Raw genomic sequence first — 21,904 nt, 5'->3', positions numbered from 1 at the left:
AATAAAGGCATTGCCCACGAGGAAAAAAATTCCCCTTTTGGGGAAAATAGTTTTAAACTCAATAAAAATTCCCTAAATTGAGGTTTTTGGGGGAGGGGGAGAGGACGGAGAGCGTTAGCGCCGCGTTTAAAACCCAACGGAGCCGCCGGGATGGAATTGATGCTTTTATTAATTTTCCAAACCTCAGTTTTTTGCCTTTTTTTTTTTTTTTTTTTTTTTTTTGCCTTTTTCTTTCTAAAATTGCCCCCAAAAAAAAAACCCCCACAATATTCCCCACCCCCCCCACCCCCCCCCCCCCACCCCTCCTCCCAGCAGCCGGCGGGTTTCTCGGGGAAGGTACGATCCTGCGCTCTTCGTCCTAAAACGAAAGAAAAATCATTTGGGAGAAAACGAAGCGAAATTCATCTTAACGAGACGGCGGGCGGGGCTGCTCCCCAACCTCCCCTCTAATTCAACCTCGGATTGGGCAAATTTGGGCGCTGCGCTCACAAAAAAAAAAAAAAAAAAAAAAAAAAAAAGTTAAGAATAAATCCAAAATTTAAAAAAAAAAAAAATAAAAAAAAAAAATTAAGAAAAAAAAAAATTCACGGATTATAGCATCACCTTCGCGAATATTCACAGTTATTCCGGCTGCGGCTCCGCGGCCGCTGGGGGAACCTCTTCCTCTTCCTCCTCCTCCTCCTCTTTGCCTGCCCAACCCTCAGTTTCATTTTGGGGTGAAACCGCCGGTTTTTGGGGATTTTCAGGAAGCGCAGGCGGCTCTCCCGTGCTTTCCGAAGGCGCCGCTTCCGCCGTCGTCTCCGCCGTCGTCTCTTCCGCTTCCACCTCGTCGTCTTGCAGGAACGGGGGCATCAGCAGCGGTTTGGGGGGTTGGTTTTGCTCTCCCAGATTTTTCAGGAATTCCTCATTTTTGGAAAACTCTTCGGAAGTTGCCGGCGTTTCCGTAGTTTCCCCCATTCCTCCTTCGCTTTCCGGGGCCGTTTCGACCACGGTGGGTTCGGCCGTTCCTTCGCCGCTTTCCAAAGCTTCATCCACGTCCTGATCCGTGATTTCATCCGTGAAGGGATCTTCTCCCTGCGGAAAAAAAGACGGGAGAAAAACAAAACAAAAAAACCAACAAAATTTAAGAAAATTGGGGAATCTCTGCCGGGAAAACGCAGAAGAAGGATTTTTTGGCAACCGAAAAAAAAAAAAAAAATCGCCTCGATGACGGCCGAGTCGTAAAACGGCGGAAAAATACAAATAATAAGAATCCGTCGTGAAAAATCCCGAAGGATTTGCAGCGAGAAGCCCGGGAAAGGAAAAAAACAAACAAAAAAACCAACAAAAAACGATTTCACGCCGAGAAGGAGTGGAAAGAATCCGTTAAAATCCCAAAACAAACCCAACAACCCAACCCAAAAAGTTGCGGCGGCGGCAACGGCACCGCGGGAGAGATCCCGGAGCGGCGTCACCGCGGGAGAGCGTCCCGGTGCCGGCGGCGCTTCCTCTCCCGCCACCGATTTGGGTTGAAAAGATGACGATTTAAAAAAAAAAAATATAATAAAAAAAAAAATCCCTCCCCCCTCCCCAAAAAAACAACAACAAAAAAAATAATTCCCCACTTCCCGCGGCGGCGGAGACGCTTCCAGCTTTGGTGTTTTTTTTTTTTTTTAATTTTTTTTTTTTCCCTATTTCGCCTGGATTTTAGGAATTTATGGGTTTTTTGGGTTTGTTTTTTTTTTTTTGGCGTGGCGGGAGACGGAGGAACGCGGACGCCGGCGGAACCGCGCAGCCCTCGCTCGCTCCTACCGGGAGCGACACCAAAACCCCTCCACATTTTGGGATGGGGGGGGGGGGGGACGGTTTGGAGAGGCTTTCGGGAGCTTTTTTTTTTTTTTTTGCTGCTTTTTCGATTTTGTTTCGGGGGGGTTTGTTTTGGTGGTTTTTTTTTTTGGCAATTTTTTAGGTCGGCTTTTTTGCCCTGGTTACCTTTTTTCAGGATCCCGGCACCGCTTCTACCACCCCTCCCCTCCGCCGGCGGGAGTTTCGGGGTACGGGCCGAGCGCTGGGGGTGACGCTGCCCTAAAACCTTGACCTTGCCGGAGAGGAGACGCCCCCCCCCCCAACCCCCCCCCGCTGCTGCAAGCCCAGCTTTGAAAAATTCCCTTTTTTTTTTTACCTTATTTCCCACCCCCCCCCCCCCCCGGCAGCTCACCATGGGGGGAGGGAGGAGGGGGGGGGGGGGGGAGGGGGGGGTAGGACAACACGCCGCTCACGTCGGCGAAAACCCCACCTGAAATCCCGGCGGCGCCGGGACAGGGTCGGATTTTGAAGAATTCAAAAGAAAAATAATCATCATAATAATAATAATAAAAAAAACAACACAACCAACAACAACAAAAAAAAAAACCAAACCCCACAACTTTGGGGTTTTTGTTTTTTTGTTTTTTTTTTTTTTTTTAAGGGTTTTGTTTGGGTTTTTTTTTCTTTTTTTTGTTTTTTTTTTTTTTTTTTAATTTTCCATCCCTCCTTCCCCACCTTGGGGGGGGGGGAGGGGGGGATTTAATATCGGCCACGATTCAGCCCGGCTTCGGCTGTCGCTCCGCGACAACGTCCCTTGCGGTTGGGAAGAGAAACCTCAACGTTCCTCATTCTCCGACTGAAGATTCCGACCTCCGGAGGTCGGGGAGGAGGGGGCAAAAAAAAAAACAAAACAAACAAAAAAAAAAACGCTATTTAAATAACAACCGAACCCCCAAATCGAGCGGGTTCTAGCTCACAATCCGGATAACCACCACCAACCCCCCCACCCCCCCCAAACTTCCAACATCCGTCATCGCCGGGAAAATCAAATGGACCGGGAGATGCCAAGTCCACAGGCGGTGGAGGACCGTCGCGGCTCCCGTTGGGAAGGAGGAGGTGTCCCACCGTCCCTCCGAGGAGGAATCGCAGGAGGCCGACGGGGAAGGAACGACGACGCGGATTTAATTCATCGCCCTGCGCCTCTCCGGCTTTCCTTTCGGGGGGAAGGTTTGCCGGAGAACGGTTTGGTTGGGTGATTTGGGCTTTTTTTTTTTGGGGGGGGGGAAGGTTTGTTTTGTTTTTTGGTTTTTTTTATATATAGATTTTTTTTTTTAAATTTTTGTGTTTTGTTTTGTTTTTTTTTTTTAAACAAAACTGGCGAAGGCGGCTCTTGGCATTACCTGGAATCCTCAGATTTTCCTCCAACCCCTTTTCAGTCTGGTTTTGCACCTTGGGAATGATACGGAGACCGTGCCGGGACGGAGCCGAAGATCTCCTCTTGCCGATGGACCAAGGTCAGGTGCCCGCGGCCATTCATTTAGAGCTGTCGGCAGCCTCTGATACCGTTGATCATGAGGAGATGTGGCCGTGTGCCTGCGGACCCTGGCAGGGGGTAGACGGAGTTGCACTTGAGTGGTTCCGCTCTTTTTTTAATTTTTTTTTTTTTTTTTTTTTTTTTTGGAGGAGGGGGGGGGAGGGGAGAGAGGGGAAGGGGTCGTCGGTTGGTTTTTTTGGTGGTTTTTCTTCGGTTTCGGGGGTTCTTTCATTTTAAATTAATTTTTTTTTTTTTAAATATACTCCGAGAGATCCCAGAGGTTCGCACCTCTCTCTCTCTATTTTTTTTTTTTTTCTCTTTTCTTTTCTTTTCTCTCCTGTGGGGTACCGCAGGGTCGGGTTTTTATCTCCCCCTCCTGTTCAACGAGTATGAGAGGCCGCTTTTAAGGGGAGAAACGGCCATTCGACGCCGCCAAACTCTCAAAAGTCTCTTTTTTTTTTTTTTTTTTTTTTTCTTCCCCCCCCCCCCACTGGACCCAGTGGGCGGAGTCGCAGTTCGTCGTTTATTTCTTTCTTTTTTTCCAGTTTCTTTGGGGGTTTGGTTTTTTTTTTTTGGTTTGTTTGTTTGTTTGTTTTTGGGGGGGGTTGGTTTTGGTTTGGTTTTGGGGTTTTTTTTTTGGTAGATTTTTTAGCAAAGACCGGGCAGGATGAGAGCGAGCTCAGTCCGCGTTTAGCCCCCGTTAATTAAAAAAAATAAAAAATAAAAAATAAAAATAGACAAACGTGACGTCGGTGGTGGGGAGAAGGGGAACCGTCTGCTCCCCCCGTGGCGGGGAAGGAGGGAGGGGGGGGAGGAGGGGCGGGGGCGGGGGGGGGGGGTGTGCTTTTGCGGGCATCCCCCTGCCCTTGTCTGCCGGGTTCGCAAACCACGGGATTCTCCCGCCGGATCCTGGGCCCTTCCCGGATTTCCCCGAGGAAAGGAACGAGCAGCCGAAAAGCGCTTCTTTTCATCTTCGCCTGACGGAGGAGGTTGCGACCTTTCCTCTCTCGCGGATGCAGAACTCCCTCGTTAAAACCCCGTTTTATCGCGAAGCGCCGATAACCGGAGGGAGCGGCGTTCCCGCAGGGAGAGTTGGAACCCTCCTTCCCCCCCCTCCTCCTCCTCCTCCTCCTCCTCCTCCTCCTCCCCAACGTTCCGAAGATTTCCAGACTTCTTTCTTTAAATTCCGAACGCCGCTGTCGGGCTTTAAAACGAACCCCTAAAGCCTGAACCTCTCTCGGCTCTGAAGAACGGTTTGCCGCTTCCCAAGGGAAGAGGAGGGAAAATAAAAAAGGGGAAAGGTGGGAGGGGGGGGGAAGAAGGCCAACGAGGGTGTTTCAACGGACGGGAATTGGGCGTTTTGGTCGAGCTGCCGGGAGCGCCGCGGAGCCGCGGTTCCTTACCCAGGGTTAAAATTCCTCCCCTGACCCCGCCGCAGGGGTAAAGGGGTGGGCAGGGGAGCCGGCCGCGTCGGAATTTAATCCCGACGGGAAGCGGAAACGGCGGCTTCCCCATTTCCCCCTCCCCGACAACGCTGCCGCTTCCCTGAGCGGGATGGGGCGGGGGGAAAGCCGGTGTGTGTCCCTCCCCCCCTCCTCTCCCCCCTCCCCCGGCAAGGCCACGGCTTGAGGGGCGGATTTGGGGGAACCGGAGTTCCTTTCGTTATTTCGTTTTGTTTTGTTTGGTTTTGTTTTTTAATTATGTTTCCGTTTTTTGGACGGTTTCGTAATTGATCTAAAGGAACGACAGCAGGTTCAGAGCCTGCGAGTGAAATAAAAAAAAAAAAAAAAAAAAGCAACCCCAAAAAAAAAAACCAAAAACAAAAAAACAAAACAACAAACAACCCCACCACGAGAAGTGGTAAACCGCCTACAGAGAAAAGAAACCAAACTGGAGATTTAAGAGATAAAAAGGCAGCGGAGCGGAACCTACGCTTCTCCCCAGCGTACGCAGCAAAGCGTCCCCGTCACCGCCGCGCTGCTCACCCGGCGAGACGCGGTTCCCGGGCTGCTCCGGGAATTTTCGGGCAGGAGTTGCCGATTCGCTCCTTTACTCACCTTGAGGTATTTTTCCAGCATCTTTACGATGTGTTTGTTGTTCAGGACGCTCTTGGCGACGTGTAAGCTGGTTTTCTTGAACTGCTCCGCAGCCATCTGCGAAGGAAGCGAACATCGGGGAGCGGTTCGAACCAGGAGTTCGGCTCGAGAGTTTCTATTCCCTCCTCTCCCCCCGCGGGGCTTGGGAAGCCTCATTCCCCCCCCCCAAAAAAATAAAAATCACAAAAAAAAAAATCACAAAAAAGCAGAAGCGAGGGAGCACCCGCATCTTTTCTGCTCCCGGAGAAAGATCTGCTTCGGCGGCAGCAGCTGTAACATCCCCCAAACACCCCCCAGAGCACATCCAGGACAGCCATGGTGACGTCAAACGCTCAGCGGAGACGAAGACGCGCTGCAACGAGCCCCTCTCCAGCCCGGCCCAATTTCGACGTCATTTACGTCTCATTGATGAACTCTCGAAGGTCGAGTTTTAATTTTTAATTTCGAGCGAGCACCGCAGATTTAGAAAGAGGAAGCGTTTCGCCTGCGCAGTGCGCCCGGACAACGCGCTCCGCTCAACCCCCAGCGCCAAAGAAAAGGCCACAGTTCCCTTTTAATATCCCTTTTTCCCCCATTTCTCAGCTCTCCGATCAGCGGCTTCATCTCGTGGCATGAGCCCAGACCATACGAGAAAGATTTTCTTTTTTTTTTTTTTTTTTTTTTAAGTAAACCTAGAGCGCCCGGATCGACATCCCCTCGCCCCGAGAGAGCCGAAACGCTCCCGTGGGGAAGCGAGCCGGGCTTTTTGCTCACCCGGCGGTTTCTGTTGTGATCGGCCGATCGCAGGTGCCTCTGGAGGAGGTGGTTCTGCGCCGGAATTAACATGTCGCACGCCATGCAGTGAGCCGCCTCGATCTTCTTGAAAAAATGTTCCTGGCCGATACCTGCAGCGACGACGAGAGGTCAGCCAAAATCCCAAATAATTGAGACGTTCGGCCGGTTGACGTTGCCTTTCCGCCCCCTCTAACAACCGCCCTCCTCCCCCCGTCACTGCCAACGCGTTAATTCCGCACCCAAACTTCCAGTTTCTGCCTTCCAAAAAAAAAAAATAAAGAAAAAAATTAATAAATCATCACATCTGTTTCTCTAAGACCAGGAGGAGAGTTATTCCACTCGAAAACAGATCGTACCGACGCAGCACCCGAGCGTAGGAGGAAAAGAGACGGGATAACAGCTCGAGGTACACAACAACCGACTCGCCCGAGGCTGTTTTCCTCCCCCAAAGCAGCGCTCCTCTCCGAAAATCCATTTAAATAAAGGCGGAAGGGGACAACTCACGCTTCCCCCAGCTCCGGGGTTCCCTTCCTCCTCTCTCCTCAGGCTCAGGTTTTCTGCCTGTAAGATTTCGTCCAGCGACACGCGGCTTAACGAAACCCCCCCCACTCACCGCTCCCCGCACCAACGCGGCCGCACGTCGCAGACTCCATCGGGGACAGACGCGTCGACGAAGCTAAATCCATCCCCCCTCCCCCCTCCCCAACTTGCGCTTTTTGCCACCACAGATCAACTGCGCCACTTTCTTTGAACATTAAAAGCCAAGACAGGATCCCGCAGCGTTAACCAGCCACAAAAAAAATCAACAATTCCTGGGGTTTTTTTCCCCTCTTTTAACTCGTTTTACTTCCTCTGAGATTGCACGAGCCTCACGAATCCGCCGCCCGAGAAACCGCCGCGAGGACGGGCATCCCCCCTCCCCCACCACGACGATTTATTTCACCAAGTCGGCAACGAAACACCCCCAAACCTGAGGCCGAGTCACCCAAATCCTTCGGTGTTTGCGCCGCTGCGTCTCTTTGGGAGAAGTGTTTATTTGTTTTCCTGCACACTCGTTGGGCCCTCCGGACGCAGAAGGGACACTTACCCTTAAAAGGATCCGGTTTCTGTTTTGTGCCCTCTTTCTCGGTCAACTCCTGGCGCCGCTTCTCGATTTTTTTATTCCTGTTGACGATGTACTCCTGGGAGGGAAGAGGACAAAACTCGTCGTCCTCCTCAAAACGCACCGAAACGTTCGAGCGGCTCCAAAGGGAAACGAACTCTCCGGGGAACACCCCCGGCGTCGGTGAATCCGCTAGACAAGGCGGGTGTTTTCCCCTCCCTGTTCCCTGTCACTTCTACCGCAGCGAGAGCCGGAAAGATCCAAATCGGAGCCAGACAAAAGCCCGTTCCCGGATCACCCTCAGATTCCTCGCGGGAGACCCCAAAAGCTTTGAAAAACGCCCCCAAAATGCAAACACCGGTCACTGAGAAAATAAAAACGCCCCGCTCTTTATCTCGCCTTCCTCAGCTCTAGACGTGTAGATGGCGAAAACCATCTCTGGAATATTAATTTCGCGCCTTTCTCTTCAAATTCCTACCGTTCGCTTTCCCCTCTCCACGCGAAAACCCGCGAGAAATGGCGTCACGCCGACTGACGTCATGGGGTGACGCGTTAACAAGCGGCGTCGCGAGCTAACCGAGCAGCGGCTCGTACGGGGATGGATTTGTAACCCCTTCCGGTCCCTGTGCAAGCCCGGGCACCCCGAATTAAGCCCGGGCACCCCAAATTAAGCCCGGGCACCCCAGCACGGACGCAGGAAAGGGCTGAGCTAACACGGGGCGACGCACCTACCTGCAGAAACTCGACCGTTTTATCCGGGAGTTTGGTACCGATGTATCGTAAAGTCTCTTTGTGAAATTTGCTCTGGAGGTGTTTCTGGATCTCCTCTTCTTCAAAACTGCGGAACTTGCAGACGGAACAGGCAAACTGGATTCTAAACAGAGCAACCGCGTGGCAAATGAGGAACGAGCTCCGCTTAAGGAGAACATCAAGAAGATCGAGACCATTCCCGCCCCTGTTACCGTTTTCCACCTCTTGGTTGGGTTTTTTTTTTCCCCCCACCCCCACCCCACACAATTTCACTTTGTCCCGGACCTTTATAATCGCGGTAGAACCTGCCCGGATTAAACAGCATCTCCGTAAAAATTTACGCTATGGGATCGGACGCTAAAATCCTGCACGAGTTTCAAAGCAACTGGGGAAATTCGTAGGGCGGGAGGTGGATCGGCACTCTTGGATGCCATAAAACTCTCCCCGGCGTGGGGAAACCCCGAGATACAGAAAGGTTGGTGCCGCCTGCGCCGGTCTGCCTGGCTTTACACCACTTATTGTAGTATTTTATTAGCAAGGCTGCGCGTCCCAGTCACTTAAAACACCCTCCTGAATTTATAACTCTACACTGATCTGCGTATTAAACACCACGGTATTCTCCTCATCTTCAAAAGAGTGATAAAACACGCAAAAAGGGGGGAAAAACCCCAAAACGTAGAGCCCCAAAACACAATCCCCCAGCAGATTTCTCCCGCGTTTGTGCGGAGGGACGTCCTCAGTCAATATTATTCACCGAAGCGCTGGGAACGGACCGGCTAATCGCTTCCCTTACCTGTCCATAGCGCGATCACGCATCCGATCTCTTCTCCGCTGCTTCTCCCTCTTCTTTTTCACCTCCTCGTCGTCATCTTCACAGCCATCTCCAGAAGCTAACGGAGGGAAAAATAAAAATAAAATGAGAATTACCGTGCTCACCGTCGCCCGCTTTGCTGACTGAGGTATTTTGAGACCCAAATCCCTGAGTTTCCTCCTCTTTACTCTCAGCTTCGGGAAGTCTCAAACTTCTTTTGGTCTCTGGAAGCTTTTCCTCTCCCAAAAAGCAGCTTCCGACCGCCGGGAAGAAGCAGCAGCCTCTTTCCAAAATCTCCAGCACTTATCGTAAAACCCAAACCCTCCTTCTCCTCCACCCCCCTGAACTTCCCGCAGCAGCTCAAAGTTTTCGTAGGCAGCGACGGGACACGCCGTTAGTGGCAAGAGCGGAAAGAGTCCTGATTTTTACGATGCCGCAGAAGACACCTCTCTATCTCCCTTCCTCAGGAGGAGCTGCTGCTTCTCCCCAAATTCTTATTTTTTATCCCCCCCTTCATCTGTTTTTCACAAGGCTGAAAAAGCTCCTCAAGAAGGTTAAGCTACAAAAGACAGCAGAGTTCTGCTTCCTCAGGAGGGTTTTGGATACAATCCTCATGTCGCCTACCCAGTAATTCCTCGGCAATTAACAGGAAAGCAAAAAAAGAAGTAAAGATTCAGCTGAGCCAACCTCCGCAGTGTTTTGGGGTAGAAAAAGCCGAGTCAGAGGTTTATCAGCCTCACAGGACTCGGATAATAATTCACCTGCAGCGGTTTCAGGTAAAAGGAGGCTGAAGACCAGACCCCCCCATCAGAGGGAGGCTCAAACCGAATTATTTTCACATCCAACGACACCTCACTGAAATCCCCCAAGACAACCTAAAAGCAGTAACCGAAGTCCTACACGCGGTTTTCCCCAAGTCACCGTAACGCGGGAGGCACAACGTGCTGGGGGATGGGGGGAGGGGGGTGGGGTGGGGGTGTCGATGCGTCTTTACCAAAAAAGTACAATCCCACCCCAGCCGAAGCGGCTTCAGCTACTTTCGACCGTACGGTTTTCAAATTACTGTTCCAATATACTTCGATATAATCCCGTCTATTTGAAAAAAAAAACAAAAACAAAAACAAAAACAAAACAAACCAGGATTTAACCCGGGGGTTGAAGCCTCCACCAAAAATTATTTACTTGATGGTATTTTTGCTCTGTCGCGAGACGCGCGTCTCCTCGCCGCCTGCCTCCAAGCAGGGCAGGAAGATAAACTAATATCCAACATCCCTTCGTACAGACGGCAAACATCGAAAAATCCAGAAGAAACAAAACCGCTTCGGCACTCTCCTGCTAACCAGCGTGGCGATTCTGCGCCGGAGCCCTGCCTTGCTTTACCGCTCGCAGCAGGAGCTGCATCAGCTTTTGACCCCCCAAAAATGAAGTTTTCGGGAGCGCTCCAAGGGGAAGCGGATGGATTCGGAGTAGGGTTAGTCCAGGACAGCGCGAGGAGGGTAACACACACCACCTTCCTCCGTCAAATCGCCCCAACTCCTGGAAAAGAGAAACACAAGACGACGCTGGTGTTATTTACGGAGATTCGGAGGTTTCACAGCCCGCCACCCGCAGAATAGGGGAAGGGTCGTGCCATTTGGGGCTTAAACGTCCGTTTTTATAAGCGTTTACAAAATAGCGTAGTTTTCCAACTATCAGGTTGTACGTCATCGCTAAGTAGCGCTTCCCGCTATCAACGTTTAAATCCTTGGCAGCCGAGTCGCCGCTCCGAGGAACGCCAAAGGTGACAGGCGGTCACAGGCGAGAGAAACGGCAGCGACCCCCTGCCAACCCGCCAAACCAACCGCCCAGCAAAGAAAAACCACTAATTGGAATTCGGCCCTAACGAACCTCGCCAGCAGCAGAAGTACAGGCGCAGGATCCTGACCTTTCCGCTACAAGTGCTTTTCCAACAGCCCGGGGTAAGCGAATCCGCCGGTAATCCCCACCGAAGGGCAGAGGGAAATTACGAGGAGCAAAAGCTTTCGCAACAGATGGGCTCAAAAAGCTGTTTCGGGGCGGTTTTAAATATTCCGACCCGCAGCGCGGTCAAAAAAGCAGAGGAAATTGCGCGAGTGCTTAAATATTCCCACATTTGCCCCAAAGGCTGATTAAAAAAAAAAAAAAAAAAGAGAAGAAAAAAGTTACTTACACCTTTGTCAGCTTCATCTCCCGATTTTTCCTCTCCTTCCCCCTCATCTGCTGCACAAAAGAAAAATCATTTAGGTGGTGTTGAGGGGGGGGGTGGGGGGGGTCTTTTCTCCCACTTAACGCTCCAAAGGGCCCCTTAGTAAATCACCGATCGAGCGATAACGGCTCAAAATCCCGACGAAGACGGCAAACAGCTCCCTGGTTTCTCTTCACCCGTCGGTTTGTTGCAAACTCTGTCCTCGCTCTCACCGGGCATTAAATTTCACACACCCCCCCCGCCAAAATACACAGAACGTAAAGCCCACCCACTCGCAGGGGTATTATACCAACTAACGACTGTAAAAAACACAACAGTTTCCAAACGTAAAAACTATCAGTCAGATAAAAGATTTAAAAACGGGGGGTGGAACGGCCAATATCAGCGGGCGAAGACGGCGCGTACCGTTCTCGGTGTCGTCTCCTTCGCTGTCGGTCTTCGCCTGTTTGCTGTCCGGCTCATCGCCGCTTTGCGACTGTTTTCGCTTGCGTCCTCCTCCCTCGCCGTCCGATCGCCCGCCCGAACGGTTTCGGAAACCTCTTCTCTTGGGCTAAAGAGGGAAGAAATCAGTTGTATCCATCAATCCGAAGGGCCAAAAAACCTCCAAAAATAAATTAATAATGGAAGCACTCCACCCGTCTGCTACATCTCCTCAAAAAGTTTCAATTCTCGTCACCCTGCAGACTGATTTTTGGTTATAAAAGCGTTTTATAGCCGGGTTAGCGCCCCTAAAGAGCGGATTTGGGACGAGGGAAGCATTCAGAGGCTCTATTTTATGTGCAAACGGGTATATACGAGCTCGATGACACCCTGCTTTAGCCAGATTTAAATTATTCTGCAGTGGAAGCAAAGCGAATTACGGGCGCTTCTGCATCCAGCCGAAGGGCGAAGCCTACCCACCGCCGCAAGGAGAAAAAAAAAAAACATAAAAAAAGCCATTTTCACAAGAAAAAAAAACCCGACGGCGACAACTTACCATGAGCGTGTTCATGTGCCAGGGCACCGTACCCATCCTGTCTCTGTTTCGTTGCCTCCCCATTCCGTACGGCATATTCCCATACCGTCCCATTCCCATGCCCGACATCCCCATCATGCCATAGTCATAGTCTCCGTAGTCACCATAATCGCCGTAGTCGCCGTAATCGCCGTAATCCCCATAGTCGCCATAGTCGCCGTAATCCCCGTAGTCGCCGTAATCACCGTAATCGGGAACGAGGGCTTGGGAAAAGAGGGAAGGGAGCCTGTTGGATCCGGCGCCCCCCATCCCGCGCCCACCCATGTAGTTCAACTCGTTCCAACGGGCCGAGAGGCGCTCGGAGCTGGAGGAGGGCATGAAGTGGTCGGCGCGGTTGAAAGCGTTCAGACGCCCTCGATTTTGAACGCGGTTTTGAGCTCGGCCTCGCATGAGGCCGTAGTTGTTTCCTCGGTTGCGAGATTGATCCCGGCGGTTGTCGAATTGGCTTCCGAAGGAATCGTTCCGATCGGTTCCCACTTCTCCGTAATCGTAGCCGGATCTGTACATGTCGCGATCGTTCATGGAAGATCTCGAGTCGTAGGATTCGAAAGACTCGAATCTGAAAGAGCTGCGCGGGAGGAGACAACAGTCAGCGGCGAAAATAACGTCCCCCGCGCATCAGACAGGCGTTTGCATCCGTTTTTATCACAATCCAAGGGATTTCGGCCAGAAAAACGGAATAAAAATACTTTTAAACCCCGTGTACCCATCGCATTCCGTACCCCGCTCCGCCTTTTCCCGAGTTTCAGGGAAAATAAGTAGATATCAAAGAACGGTGTTTTATCGCGCAACTATCTGAACAGAAATCCATCGGAGATTTCAAACTTCACAGCGCCAGACCGCTCCGAATTACCTTTTGCCAAGGGAAAAGCAGATCCCAAAAGCTTCCCCAGGTAAAAGCCGCTTCTCCTTGCCTCTTCCCTCTGCCTCCAGGTGGGAATTAATGCAGATCAACCCCTCAGCATCTTGGCTGACCGCAGCAGCAAACGGCAACTCCCCCCCCCAAAAAAAAACCCACAAAACTTTATTTATTCAGTAACTCTCACCAAGATCTGCATTATTATCTCAGCAGCAAAACCTGCATTATTATTTCAGCAGCAATACAACGCTCCGAAGTTGTTGTATAATTGAACCCAACGGGAGAAAAAAAAAAAACAACACATAATTACTGGGCAGCGATGAAGAAAAAGGGAGGCAGAGGGAAAAAAGACTTTAAAAAAACCCTAGAAACTATAAAAAAAAAACCAAACTGTTGGCAAAATCTAGGAAGTGAATCGAGAACGGAAGCAGCTTTTGATGCGTACATCAAATTTGAGAGGGTTACCATCTAAATATGTTCACGATATAAAAAAAAAACCAAAAAACGTACGTGCACACACACGTATCGGGGCCGGTAACAAAATAAGCAGCAAAGTTTATTTTCCCAGGAGCAAACGGCGCCTGCGCCATCAGAACAGCGCAATCTGAAGTCGTAATGATTAAAAGCCATTATTTTTACTATTAAATACAAATAAAAAGCGGTACAGTCACCTCTCCTGGTCTTCCATCCCCTCCCCTGTCCCGCCGCTGCCCTCCTTCGACAGCATATCCAACCGCTGGTTGATTTTGGCTATGATGGAATCCGAGTTCTCGTTGGCCGAGGCCTCGGCGCCGTAGGAGGTGACGGGCATGGCGGCGCCCACGTCGGCGTTCATGCTCATATCCGAGGTTTTGGGGGTTTCCCAGCTGCTGGAGGTGGTGGCTGCGGCGTAGTTGTAGGTGGCCGCCGTGTTAGCAGCGGTGGTTTGGGTGTTGTAATAGTCGTAGCCTTCATAGCCTGGCGAAAAAAGGAAAAGAAAATGACTCTTAATACAATATTATAAAGACACCGGCAACTGGGGGAAGAGTTTAGACGCGAACGGATCCGACCAGGCAAGGCTGCAGCTAGGTTTAACCTCCTTTACAGGAAATCCGTTTTCTCAACGTGAGAAATAGCAAAGATTCTTATTGCCCAACCCTAAAAGCATAAGGGACTTCCTCTTTTCGGCGATTTGAAGTGCAGAAAACGGAGCGTTGCTGGTTGTATTTGCGATTTCTGAACAAAAGCCTGAGCCGCCCACGTCGTAGGGTCCCGCAAAACGACAGGAGAAAACCCAAAAGGGGACACGCTGCCGGGCACATCGCCCTTATACCCATCAAAAAAGGACCGCGATGATAAATTAATGAGAAAATCAACGCAGCGAGTCGTACTCAAAGAGCGCCTCGTGGCAAGACACCACTGCGCGGTGGAAAAAGCGCCGCACTCGGCAAAGCTGCCGATGCTTCCCGCGATGCCGAGATCCGGCGGCGCTCTCTCGGCAATCCTCGTCGCAGCTCTACGGCCCCCCCGGCTCGAATCCGGCGGCGCTCCGGGAGAGAGACGCGCCGCCAGCCAGGCGGCGAGCTTCCTCTCGCTGCGTCTGACCCGCCAAACCCTTCGCTGTATCGCTCCTCGGGCTCTCGTAAAGTGACCGCCACAATAATCCCCTCTTAATTTCTCTATTTCCGGGCTAAAATTGGCATCGTTAAGACCGCCGGGGCGGGATGCCGCCGCCGGTTGTACCCAGCGGCACAGCCTCGTTGTGTCTTTGTATTCCACCTGCCTGCGATTTGCGGTTTTATTTGGATTATAAACTCTGCGGAGCAGGAACAGCCTTTCTGCTCTGCATCAGCACAAGAGCCAGCACGAGTCCTTCACAGGGGCGGCCAGGTTTTACAAAAAAAGAGGAATAACAGAAGGAAAAAAAAAAAAAAACAACCTTCGTTTTCACCCATGACTTGAGCCGGGAGGTTTGAATCCACAGCCCAAGGTTCGATTTTCTATTGGGAGGATCAAAGAAATAATATTTTATAAAAGAATCTCAGGCTGTTGCTTAGGAACGCATTAAGACTGGCTTCAAGCAGCCATACGATCCAAATCAAGGCCAATTAACTAATTGCTTGGAGAGGAAAAGTTTATCAGTGAAAGCAAATCATGTTTTGTTGAGGAAGCGCCAGCTCGCACGTAGAGAACGGCATTTGCGTACCACCAAGCTGCCAGAATTACAAGGGCAGACCTGGGGTTTTGGGGAGAAAACAATACAATCTCAGTAAAAATCAATTTATTAATACACACATCTGGTCGTCCCGGATCAAACGAGACACAGAGACGTAAAATAAATGAACTTTTCTCATCCACAAGCTATTTTTTTTCCTGCTTGAAGGAACAGATGGCTGCCCGGTCATCAGGAGAGAGCTGCTCCCCCGGCACGAGAAAAAGCCAAAATCACGGAGTGAGGTAAAGATAAATAAAGGAATTAGCGAGAGACGCCAACCCCCGGAGAGAAACGAGGATTTCTTCTTAGCACGTACCTTGCCAGCTCGTCGCATTCGTCGCGTATGTACCTGAGGCGGGACGAAAAGAAAAGAGAGTTTCAGCTCTAAAAGCAACGAAGTTAAAAGTTCAGAGAGGAAATCTATATATAATTCAATTGGGAAAAACGATGTATCCTTTTGCAGAGAATGGGAAGGAAAGAAGCCGAGATTTCCAAGGGCTAATTAGGAAAATGAAACGGATGATATGTACTTTTTTAATACTATTTTTTGAAACGTTTTCATATATTTGCCCTTGAAAACAACTCGAGTGATTCCATAAAAACCCTCAAGAAGCAGTAAAACCACGGCAAAAGCAAATACAGTCATGGAAACGATCCCTTTCAGGAGAATCTCACTGCTTTTACTGTTTCGACTGGAAAGAAGTTCAAAGGAGAGAGCCCACACTCCCAACCACCCCAGGACACGCTTCGTTTTGCGGCGCTAATAAATCTCAGGAGATAAAAGCAAAGCGCGTTAATTAATCATACGCAAGGTTGCGACCCGTTCCTGCAGCAGCCGACGCTGGGAATCGGAGCGTATCACAGAGGAAGCTTTTACCAAAAAAAAAAAAAAAAAAAAATTAAAATAAACCAGTCGAAAACCCACTAAAACAGGTAGAGGAGGAAGGAACGCCGCAAAAGCTGTTTCTGTGTTCTGTTTTTCAGGCTGGAAAGAACTAAAACTCAGTTCTATTCTAAAAATTGCAATTCTTCAGATCTAATTTTTACCTACACAAAGCTCACCTTGAGTGTTGGCGGCCCCGGTATTCCAGGTGCCGTAACCTGCAAGAAAAAAAGAAAGGAGCTATTAGCGGGATTGCCTCTGCTCTGATCACAGCGTTTGTTTCTTGCCTTAATTGACCCCAAACCCAATAAAGTCTTTAATTACTTCTGCTTTTTATTGTTTGGGAAACACGCCAGCCTGGCGCTTTATTTCAGATCGTTTCAGCAACCTAAAGGTGGACGAGATGTTTCGCATTAATAAAACAAATCTCCGCGTTTTGAAAGAGGAATTAGTTTGAAGAGGTGTGTGGCGTAACGACGGTGCAAAGCTCCATTTAGACGGGAGAAAATCTGCGGGATAAATCACCCGGAGAACGGAACCGGGATAAATCATCCGAAGAACCGAACCGGCATCGAGAATGGACGTTTCCATTGTGTCGTGCCAGCAAAAGCATCCTTCTTCCTAGGGAATATCGGATATCCTCATACGCAATCCGAGGTTGACTACTGCTATCATACGAGCCAATAAAATAAATCAAGGTCCCTCCACTTTTCAGCACTAATTACGAGATCTGCGCTAACGAGGCGGCTTCAGTCGGGTCTCTCACTCTGAAACGATGGAAGAAGCAACAAAGGGCCATGACACGCAGGAGCTCCCGCCGCGATTCCACCGGCTCTTTTATTTCACCACCGCGGTTTGTTTTCCTCGCCAAAATAATTCATTTCTCCATTTTAAACCTTTTTCCCAAATTTCCAGGGTGGAATCAGCATCCCCAGTGCCGCAGCCGTCCCCGTAAGACCAGCAGCAAACACCTTCGTCCGCTCAGAGGACGTCGCATCAATAAGCTCCGTGCGGCGCCGAAACCTTGAGATCATTTAAATTAAATTTTGAAATCAAAACCAACGCGCCGGGAGTTTTGCTGAAAAGATTTCCCAGAGTCTTGGCTGCCACTTCTCTGCAGGAAAACAATTTTTATTTTAATTTATTATTCTGATCGGAAAAATAAGTCAGTTCACAAGCAGTACTAGGGAAACCTGGCTTCCTACGGACCCGAATTATTTCAACGGTCACTGTATTACCCCCAAATTCCCCCTGTTTCTGTTCTGTTTCCCTTCTCTTTCACAACCTCGTCTCCCTCCAAACGTTCCCCAGCTGAGGAAGAGCCGGCACAAACCAAAAATCACACACACGCACGCTTCCTTCCTTCCTTCTTTTAAGGTTCAAGTTGCTTTTCTGCACCTCAGACACCAATTTTGCCAAACTTTTCTATTTTTGGAGGCGGCCCCCAATTTTGCAAAGTTTTTCTGTTTTCAGAATCGGCCCCCAATTTTGCAAAACATTTCTTTTTTCTTAGACACAGCCCCCAATTCTGCAACAACTTCTCTTTTTTTTTGGAGGTGGCTCCTGATTTTGCCAATCTTTTCTACTTTCGGAGGCAGCCCCAATTCTGCAAAGCTTTTCTATTTTTGGAAGGGGCCCCCGAGTTTGCAAAATTTCTATATTTCGTGAAGGCGGCCGCCAATTTTGCCAAACTTTCCTATTTTTTGGAGGGGGACCCCTCCAAAATTGTGCCAAACTTCTCTATTTTTTAGAGGCAGCCACCGATTTTGCCAAACTTTTATATTCGCTTGCGACAACCCCCAACTTTACAAAGCTTTTAGCTTTTACGAAGTTTTTAGCGGCAGCCCCCGATTTTGCAAAGCTTTTCTATTTTTGGAGGTGGGCCCCGATTTTGCCAAACTTTTCTATTTTCGACGGCAGCCCCCGATTTTGCAAAGCTTTTCTATATTTTTGGAGGAGGGCCCCGATTTTGCCAAACTTTTCTATTTTCGACGGCAGCCCCTGATTTTGCAAAGCTTTTCTATATTTTTGGAGGAGGGCCCCGATTTTGCCAAACTTTTCTATTTTCGACGGCAGCCCCCGATTTTGCAAAGCTTTTCTATATTTTTGGAGGAGGGCCCCGATTTTGCCAAACTTTTCTATTTTCGACGGCAGCCCCCGATTTTGCAAAGCTTTTCTATTTTTGGAGGTGGCTCCCAATCTTCCAAAAACTTTCCTCTTTTTTTTTTTTTTTTTTTTTCCAAAGCTTTTATTTTTTTGGAGGCAGCCCCCGATTTTCCAGAACGCTTTTCTTTTTTTTTTGGCAACAATCCCCAATTTGGCAAACCATCTCCTTTTCGATACAAATCCCGCTTTTACAAACCCTTTCCCTCGCAGCCCTCAGCTCCCTGCACGAACCCCTCTAACACCCCCCTAAGGACGCACAGACACCTCTCCCTCTCAACGACTTCATTTTTTCCACGGGGAAAAAATCCCCTTAAAGGACACAAAACCTCCAGAAATCGCGGGCGAAACGATCCCCGCTGTATTTTTGAACAGCTATGGAAACCGCACCACCAGCAAAACAGGAACCGCGACACGTAAACGCCTTTTCAAATCGCGGCTTTATCACCGCCTCAGTTCCTTTCCCACCGTCGGCGTTTTTAGCTCGAGTCACTCGCCGTTCAGCTTCGTTTTCCAGAGGGATGGAGCCGGGATGTGGTTTTCCAGCTGCCAGTGGGGAGGACTGGGTCGAGACAGAGCAGGGAAATTAAGCAGAAACCTCCGATCCATCGACCCCAAAGCCTGACTTCAAATCCAATTTTAACGCTTCCTCCTCCAGCGCCTTAACTCACCTCTTGAAAACAACCCGCTGAGCGCAGGCGATGGTTTCGAGTGCCACCAAGTGACACCGAAGCCCCGGTTGTCGCAGGCATCATCCCAGCTCGACGCCCGCCTGCGGGGCACGCTCGTAGCAGGAGAAAAGCGGAAAGAGAAATCGAAGCCAGCGCAGGGAAGCTTTTCTCCGGGCAGGTCGCTGCGTTTCTCATCCGGCGACGCCAAAAATAGCAGCAGCCCTCGCGCTTTCGACCGCAAGCAGACGTCGGATCAAAGGAGAGCTCCTCGCCTTCCATTTTTAAGCCGTCTTTGAGAAAACCTCGGGGACGTTAATTCAGGAGGCAAAAATAACCTGGCCTCAGCACGAAACCTCTAGGAAAAGGGAGGCTGCTCGGTCCGGAACGCGGCGTTTTTCAGGCAAAGGGAGTCCCACCTCTTTGTACCTCCAGATTCTGTAGGATAAAGCTCCCGCTTTTACGCTCCACGCGTATATGTTGGCGTGTGGCTGGCTGAGATGTCAGGCCGGTTATATTCATACAGGTACTACCACGATTATCATATTCTTTCAAGGACTGAAGAAATCTGGGTTAAGCAAAGACCTCCAGCTTTCAAAGCAAAGACCTCAAGGTTTCAGTAAGAACGTGGTAATTAAGAGTTCCAACGTCTGATTTTGAAACTAAATATTATGTAAAAAACCCCACTAGATGAGACATTCGGGTATTAATGACTCGGCGCCACCGAGCAGAGGTTGTATCGTCACTTCTGCAGCAGCGCAGCAAGTCTGTAAACATCCCCAGGAGAGATAAAAATCAGCAGAATAAATCATCGTTGTGTTCTCTTGGGAAAATAAACACGAAATAAAGTGCAGAGCAGGAAAAAAAAACAACTCGGGACTGAGCGGTGAATTTTACTGAGCTGGATGCGCCTTGCGTCCTGGTTCCCGGTTTATTCCCAAGATAGCGCTCCCTGAGCTGGGGGAAAAGCTTGGGAATCGTTTTTCTCCGCACACATGTGCGAGCGGAGTGCGAATCCACTAGATGACGGAGCGACGTTGAGAGATTTACACGGCTCAGTCTATGTGAAGTGCTGAGAAATGAAGTTTAACACTCGCAGAAAAAAGAAAGAAAAAAAAAAAAGCCGAAGTCCAGAAAGCAATTCCCAAAAGCAGAGGTCTGAGGTTCTCCAACTGATTTCAACACAGGACTTGATCCGGGGAGAATAAAGTTTGTCTTCTGCTGGAATTACGAAGTATTTAAATTAAATCTCTATATCACACGCTCCTATGCAAGGCTGGACTGTAAAGGGTGCTCTCCCCCAAAACCCACTCGCGTGGAACCGTATGATTCTCATCGCACAGAGAATTAAAAATAAAGGGGCTCTTATAAGCTGAGCTGGCTACACCTGAGGTTTATTTATAAAACCCCAAATACGCAAGAAATGTAAAGAATACCTTCATTTTTGTACTATATCATGGTAAAAATCCACAACAAAACTTCTCTAAAGCTGCAACAGGCTCGGTGGTTTTAATTTATGAACAGTTCCATGAGGCGAAGGGAAGATCACAGCTCTTGGGCGGGTCGTTAACATCACAAATCCAACGAAATCTTTCTCAGGAATAACTTTTAGCAGCCTAAACTCTTCCGAGCTGTTTATCCAGACTCGCTTGGTTGTCGGTAGAGAGAAATCAGCATTCATAGAGGATGATTCAACACACAGTTAAGGTGTTTTTAATCCTGTCGCAGCTTCTCACCTCGTTTTTAAGCCCGAAGAACAGGTAAAACGCTTAAAAAGCATTTAAAAGCACGATGAAAGAGATGCCGGGCATCAGATCTCCACCAAGCTGAAAGTGGAGACAACAGGGAACCTGGAAAGACCTACTTGTCAACAGGTCTTTACCAACACGATGTCAGGATGAATTATGAACGATCTCTGCGGAAAAAGCGGCGGTGCGGGGTATTAGGAACTTGATAAAACACAGGCAGAAATGCCGTCGCTGCTGTATTATTTATAAAATCCTGCCACAGTCACAATTACGGGATAAAAACCAAGGAAGCGTTTTCAACAGCGAGTTAAAAAATCGCCCTCGTGGGACCTTCGCGTCCCTGAACCTGAATATAAGCGAAACAGAGCACAAATTCAAGGTGGGAAGAGGACCGAGGGCTCAAAACAGGCGACGGGGGCAGAGGATCCGGGCTGTCGGGCTGGGCTGTGGCAGCGCTTACCCACGTGCCACCATCTCACATCCGGATAAACTTCACGGAGGGCATTTAAACAACGGATATTCAGCTGATAAAACTTCGAATTGGGTGATTTTCTTTCCATTTCCACCTCCGCGAGCCTCGTTTCGGCGTTCAGAGACGCAATAAAGCAGCGGGAGCCGGGAGAGCGCGCCGCCGCTAACGAACTCAACGCCGTTGGGCGCTTTGATGAAGGAGGAGGGGTCGTCTCCTCCCCACACACACTTCCTCCCCCCCAAAATCACTTCCCCAACGCCGCCGAACAAACCTTAACGACGTTAACAGCCTTTCGACGCTCACCTGCTTCCTTTACGCTTCCCTTGACGCCTTCTTGCCGGTTGCCGTTGTACCGGGGAGGAGGAAAACACCTCGGGGGGGGGAAGGGGGGGGGGGAATAAGGGGGGGGTGAAGACATACCTGGATGACTTGAGGGGGGGGGGATGCGAGGGGACAGCTCGTTCTGGGGTGGGGGGGTTACGGTTGTGACAGCTGCCCGGGTCGGACCCCCACTCCCCAGCGACTCCCTGCTGCTTCTCCCGGGGGTACCGGAGGATTTTCGGTCGCAACGGGGGTGAAGCCGGTTTGCGGGGGGGGGGGGGGGGGGGGTTCAATGGATGCCTTGGGTGGGGATGAGGAGGTGCCCCCCCCACACACAAGCGGTCCACCCCGTGAGGGGACGGGGGGCACAACCGGGGAAGGGGGGGGGGGGGAACCGGAGGAGTGGGGGGAACCGGCGCGCACGCGGCGGGGGGCGTGGCCGCGCGGCCGCCATTTTGTGTCGTCTTCAGAAATGGGACCGGCTCCATTTCCGCCCCCCCGCCCC

The 21,904-nt window shown here is 50.0% G+C and overlaps 1 protein-coding gene across 5 annotated transcripts in view; it reads right to left on the bottom strand.

The window, feature by feature from the left end:
- Nucleotides 1-299: 299 nt before the first annotated feature.
- AKAP8 (A-kinase anchoring protein 8) overlaps nucleotides 300-21,904 on the bottom strand; it is a 22,142-nt gene continuing 537 nt past the window's right edge. Inside the window, exons 1-15 of one of the 5 annotated variants that reach the window (XM_082496587.1) lie at nucleotides 18,862-19,174; nucleotides 18,659-18,752; nucleotides 16,352-17,141; nucleotides 16,207-16,245; nucleotides 13,622-13,907; nucleotides 12,053-12,659; nucleotides 11,482-11,626; nucleotides 11,043-11,090; nucleotides 8,835-8,931; nucleotides 8,024-8,165; nucleotides 7,277-7,370; nucleotides 6,169-6,299; nucleotides 5,377-5,472; nucleotides 604-1,074; nucleotides 300-358 (exon numbers count right to left, since the gene is read on the bottom strand). In XM_082496587.1, the coding sequence (XP_082352713.1) occupies nucleotides 622-1,074; nucleotides 5,377-5,472; nucleotides 6,169-6,299; nucleotides 7,277-7,370; nucleotides 8,024-8,165; nucleotides 8,835-8,931; nucleotides 11,043-11,090; nucleotides 11,482-11,626; nucleotides 12,053-12,659; nucleotides 13,622-13,791 (1,983 nt within the window). In that variant the 5' untranslated portion in view covers nucleotides 13,792-13,907; nucleotides 16,207-16,245; nucleotides 16,352-17,141; nucleotides 18,659-18,752; nucleotides 18,862-19,174 and the 3' untranslated portion in view covers nucleotides 300-358; nucleotides 604-621. Of the gene's footprint in view, nucleotides 359-603; nucleotides 1,075-3,185; nucleotides 3,388-5,376; nucleotides 5,473-6,168; nucleotides 6,300-7,276; nucleotides 7,371-8,023; nucleotides 8,166-8,834; nucleotides 8,932-11,042; nucleotides 11,091-11,481; nucleotides 11,627-12,052; nucleotides 12,660-13,621; nucleotides 13,908-15,460; nucleotides 15,494-16,206; nucleotides 16,246-16,351; nucleotides 17,142-18,658; nucleotides 18,753-18,861; nucleotides 19,175-21,904 lie in introns of those variants that run through there. The other 4 variants (XM_082496584.1, XM_082496585.1, XR_014270121.1 and 1 more) reach the window with 4 other exon arrangements.

Source organism: Vanellus vanellus (assembly GCF_965231255.1).
Source record: "Vanellus vanellus genome assembly, chromosome: 30".
In the NCBI taxonomy this organism is placed as follows: domain Eukaryota; kingdom Metazoa; phylum Chordata; class Aves; order Charadriiformes; family Charadriidae; genus Vanellus; species Vanellus vanellus.
The sequence above is the reverse complement of the archived record's forward strand: the minus strand, read 5'-3'. Positions and strand labels throughout refer to the sequence as shown.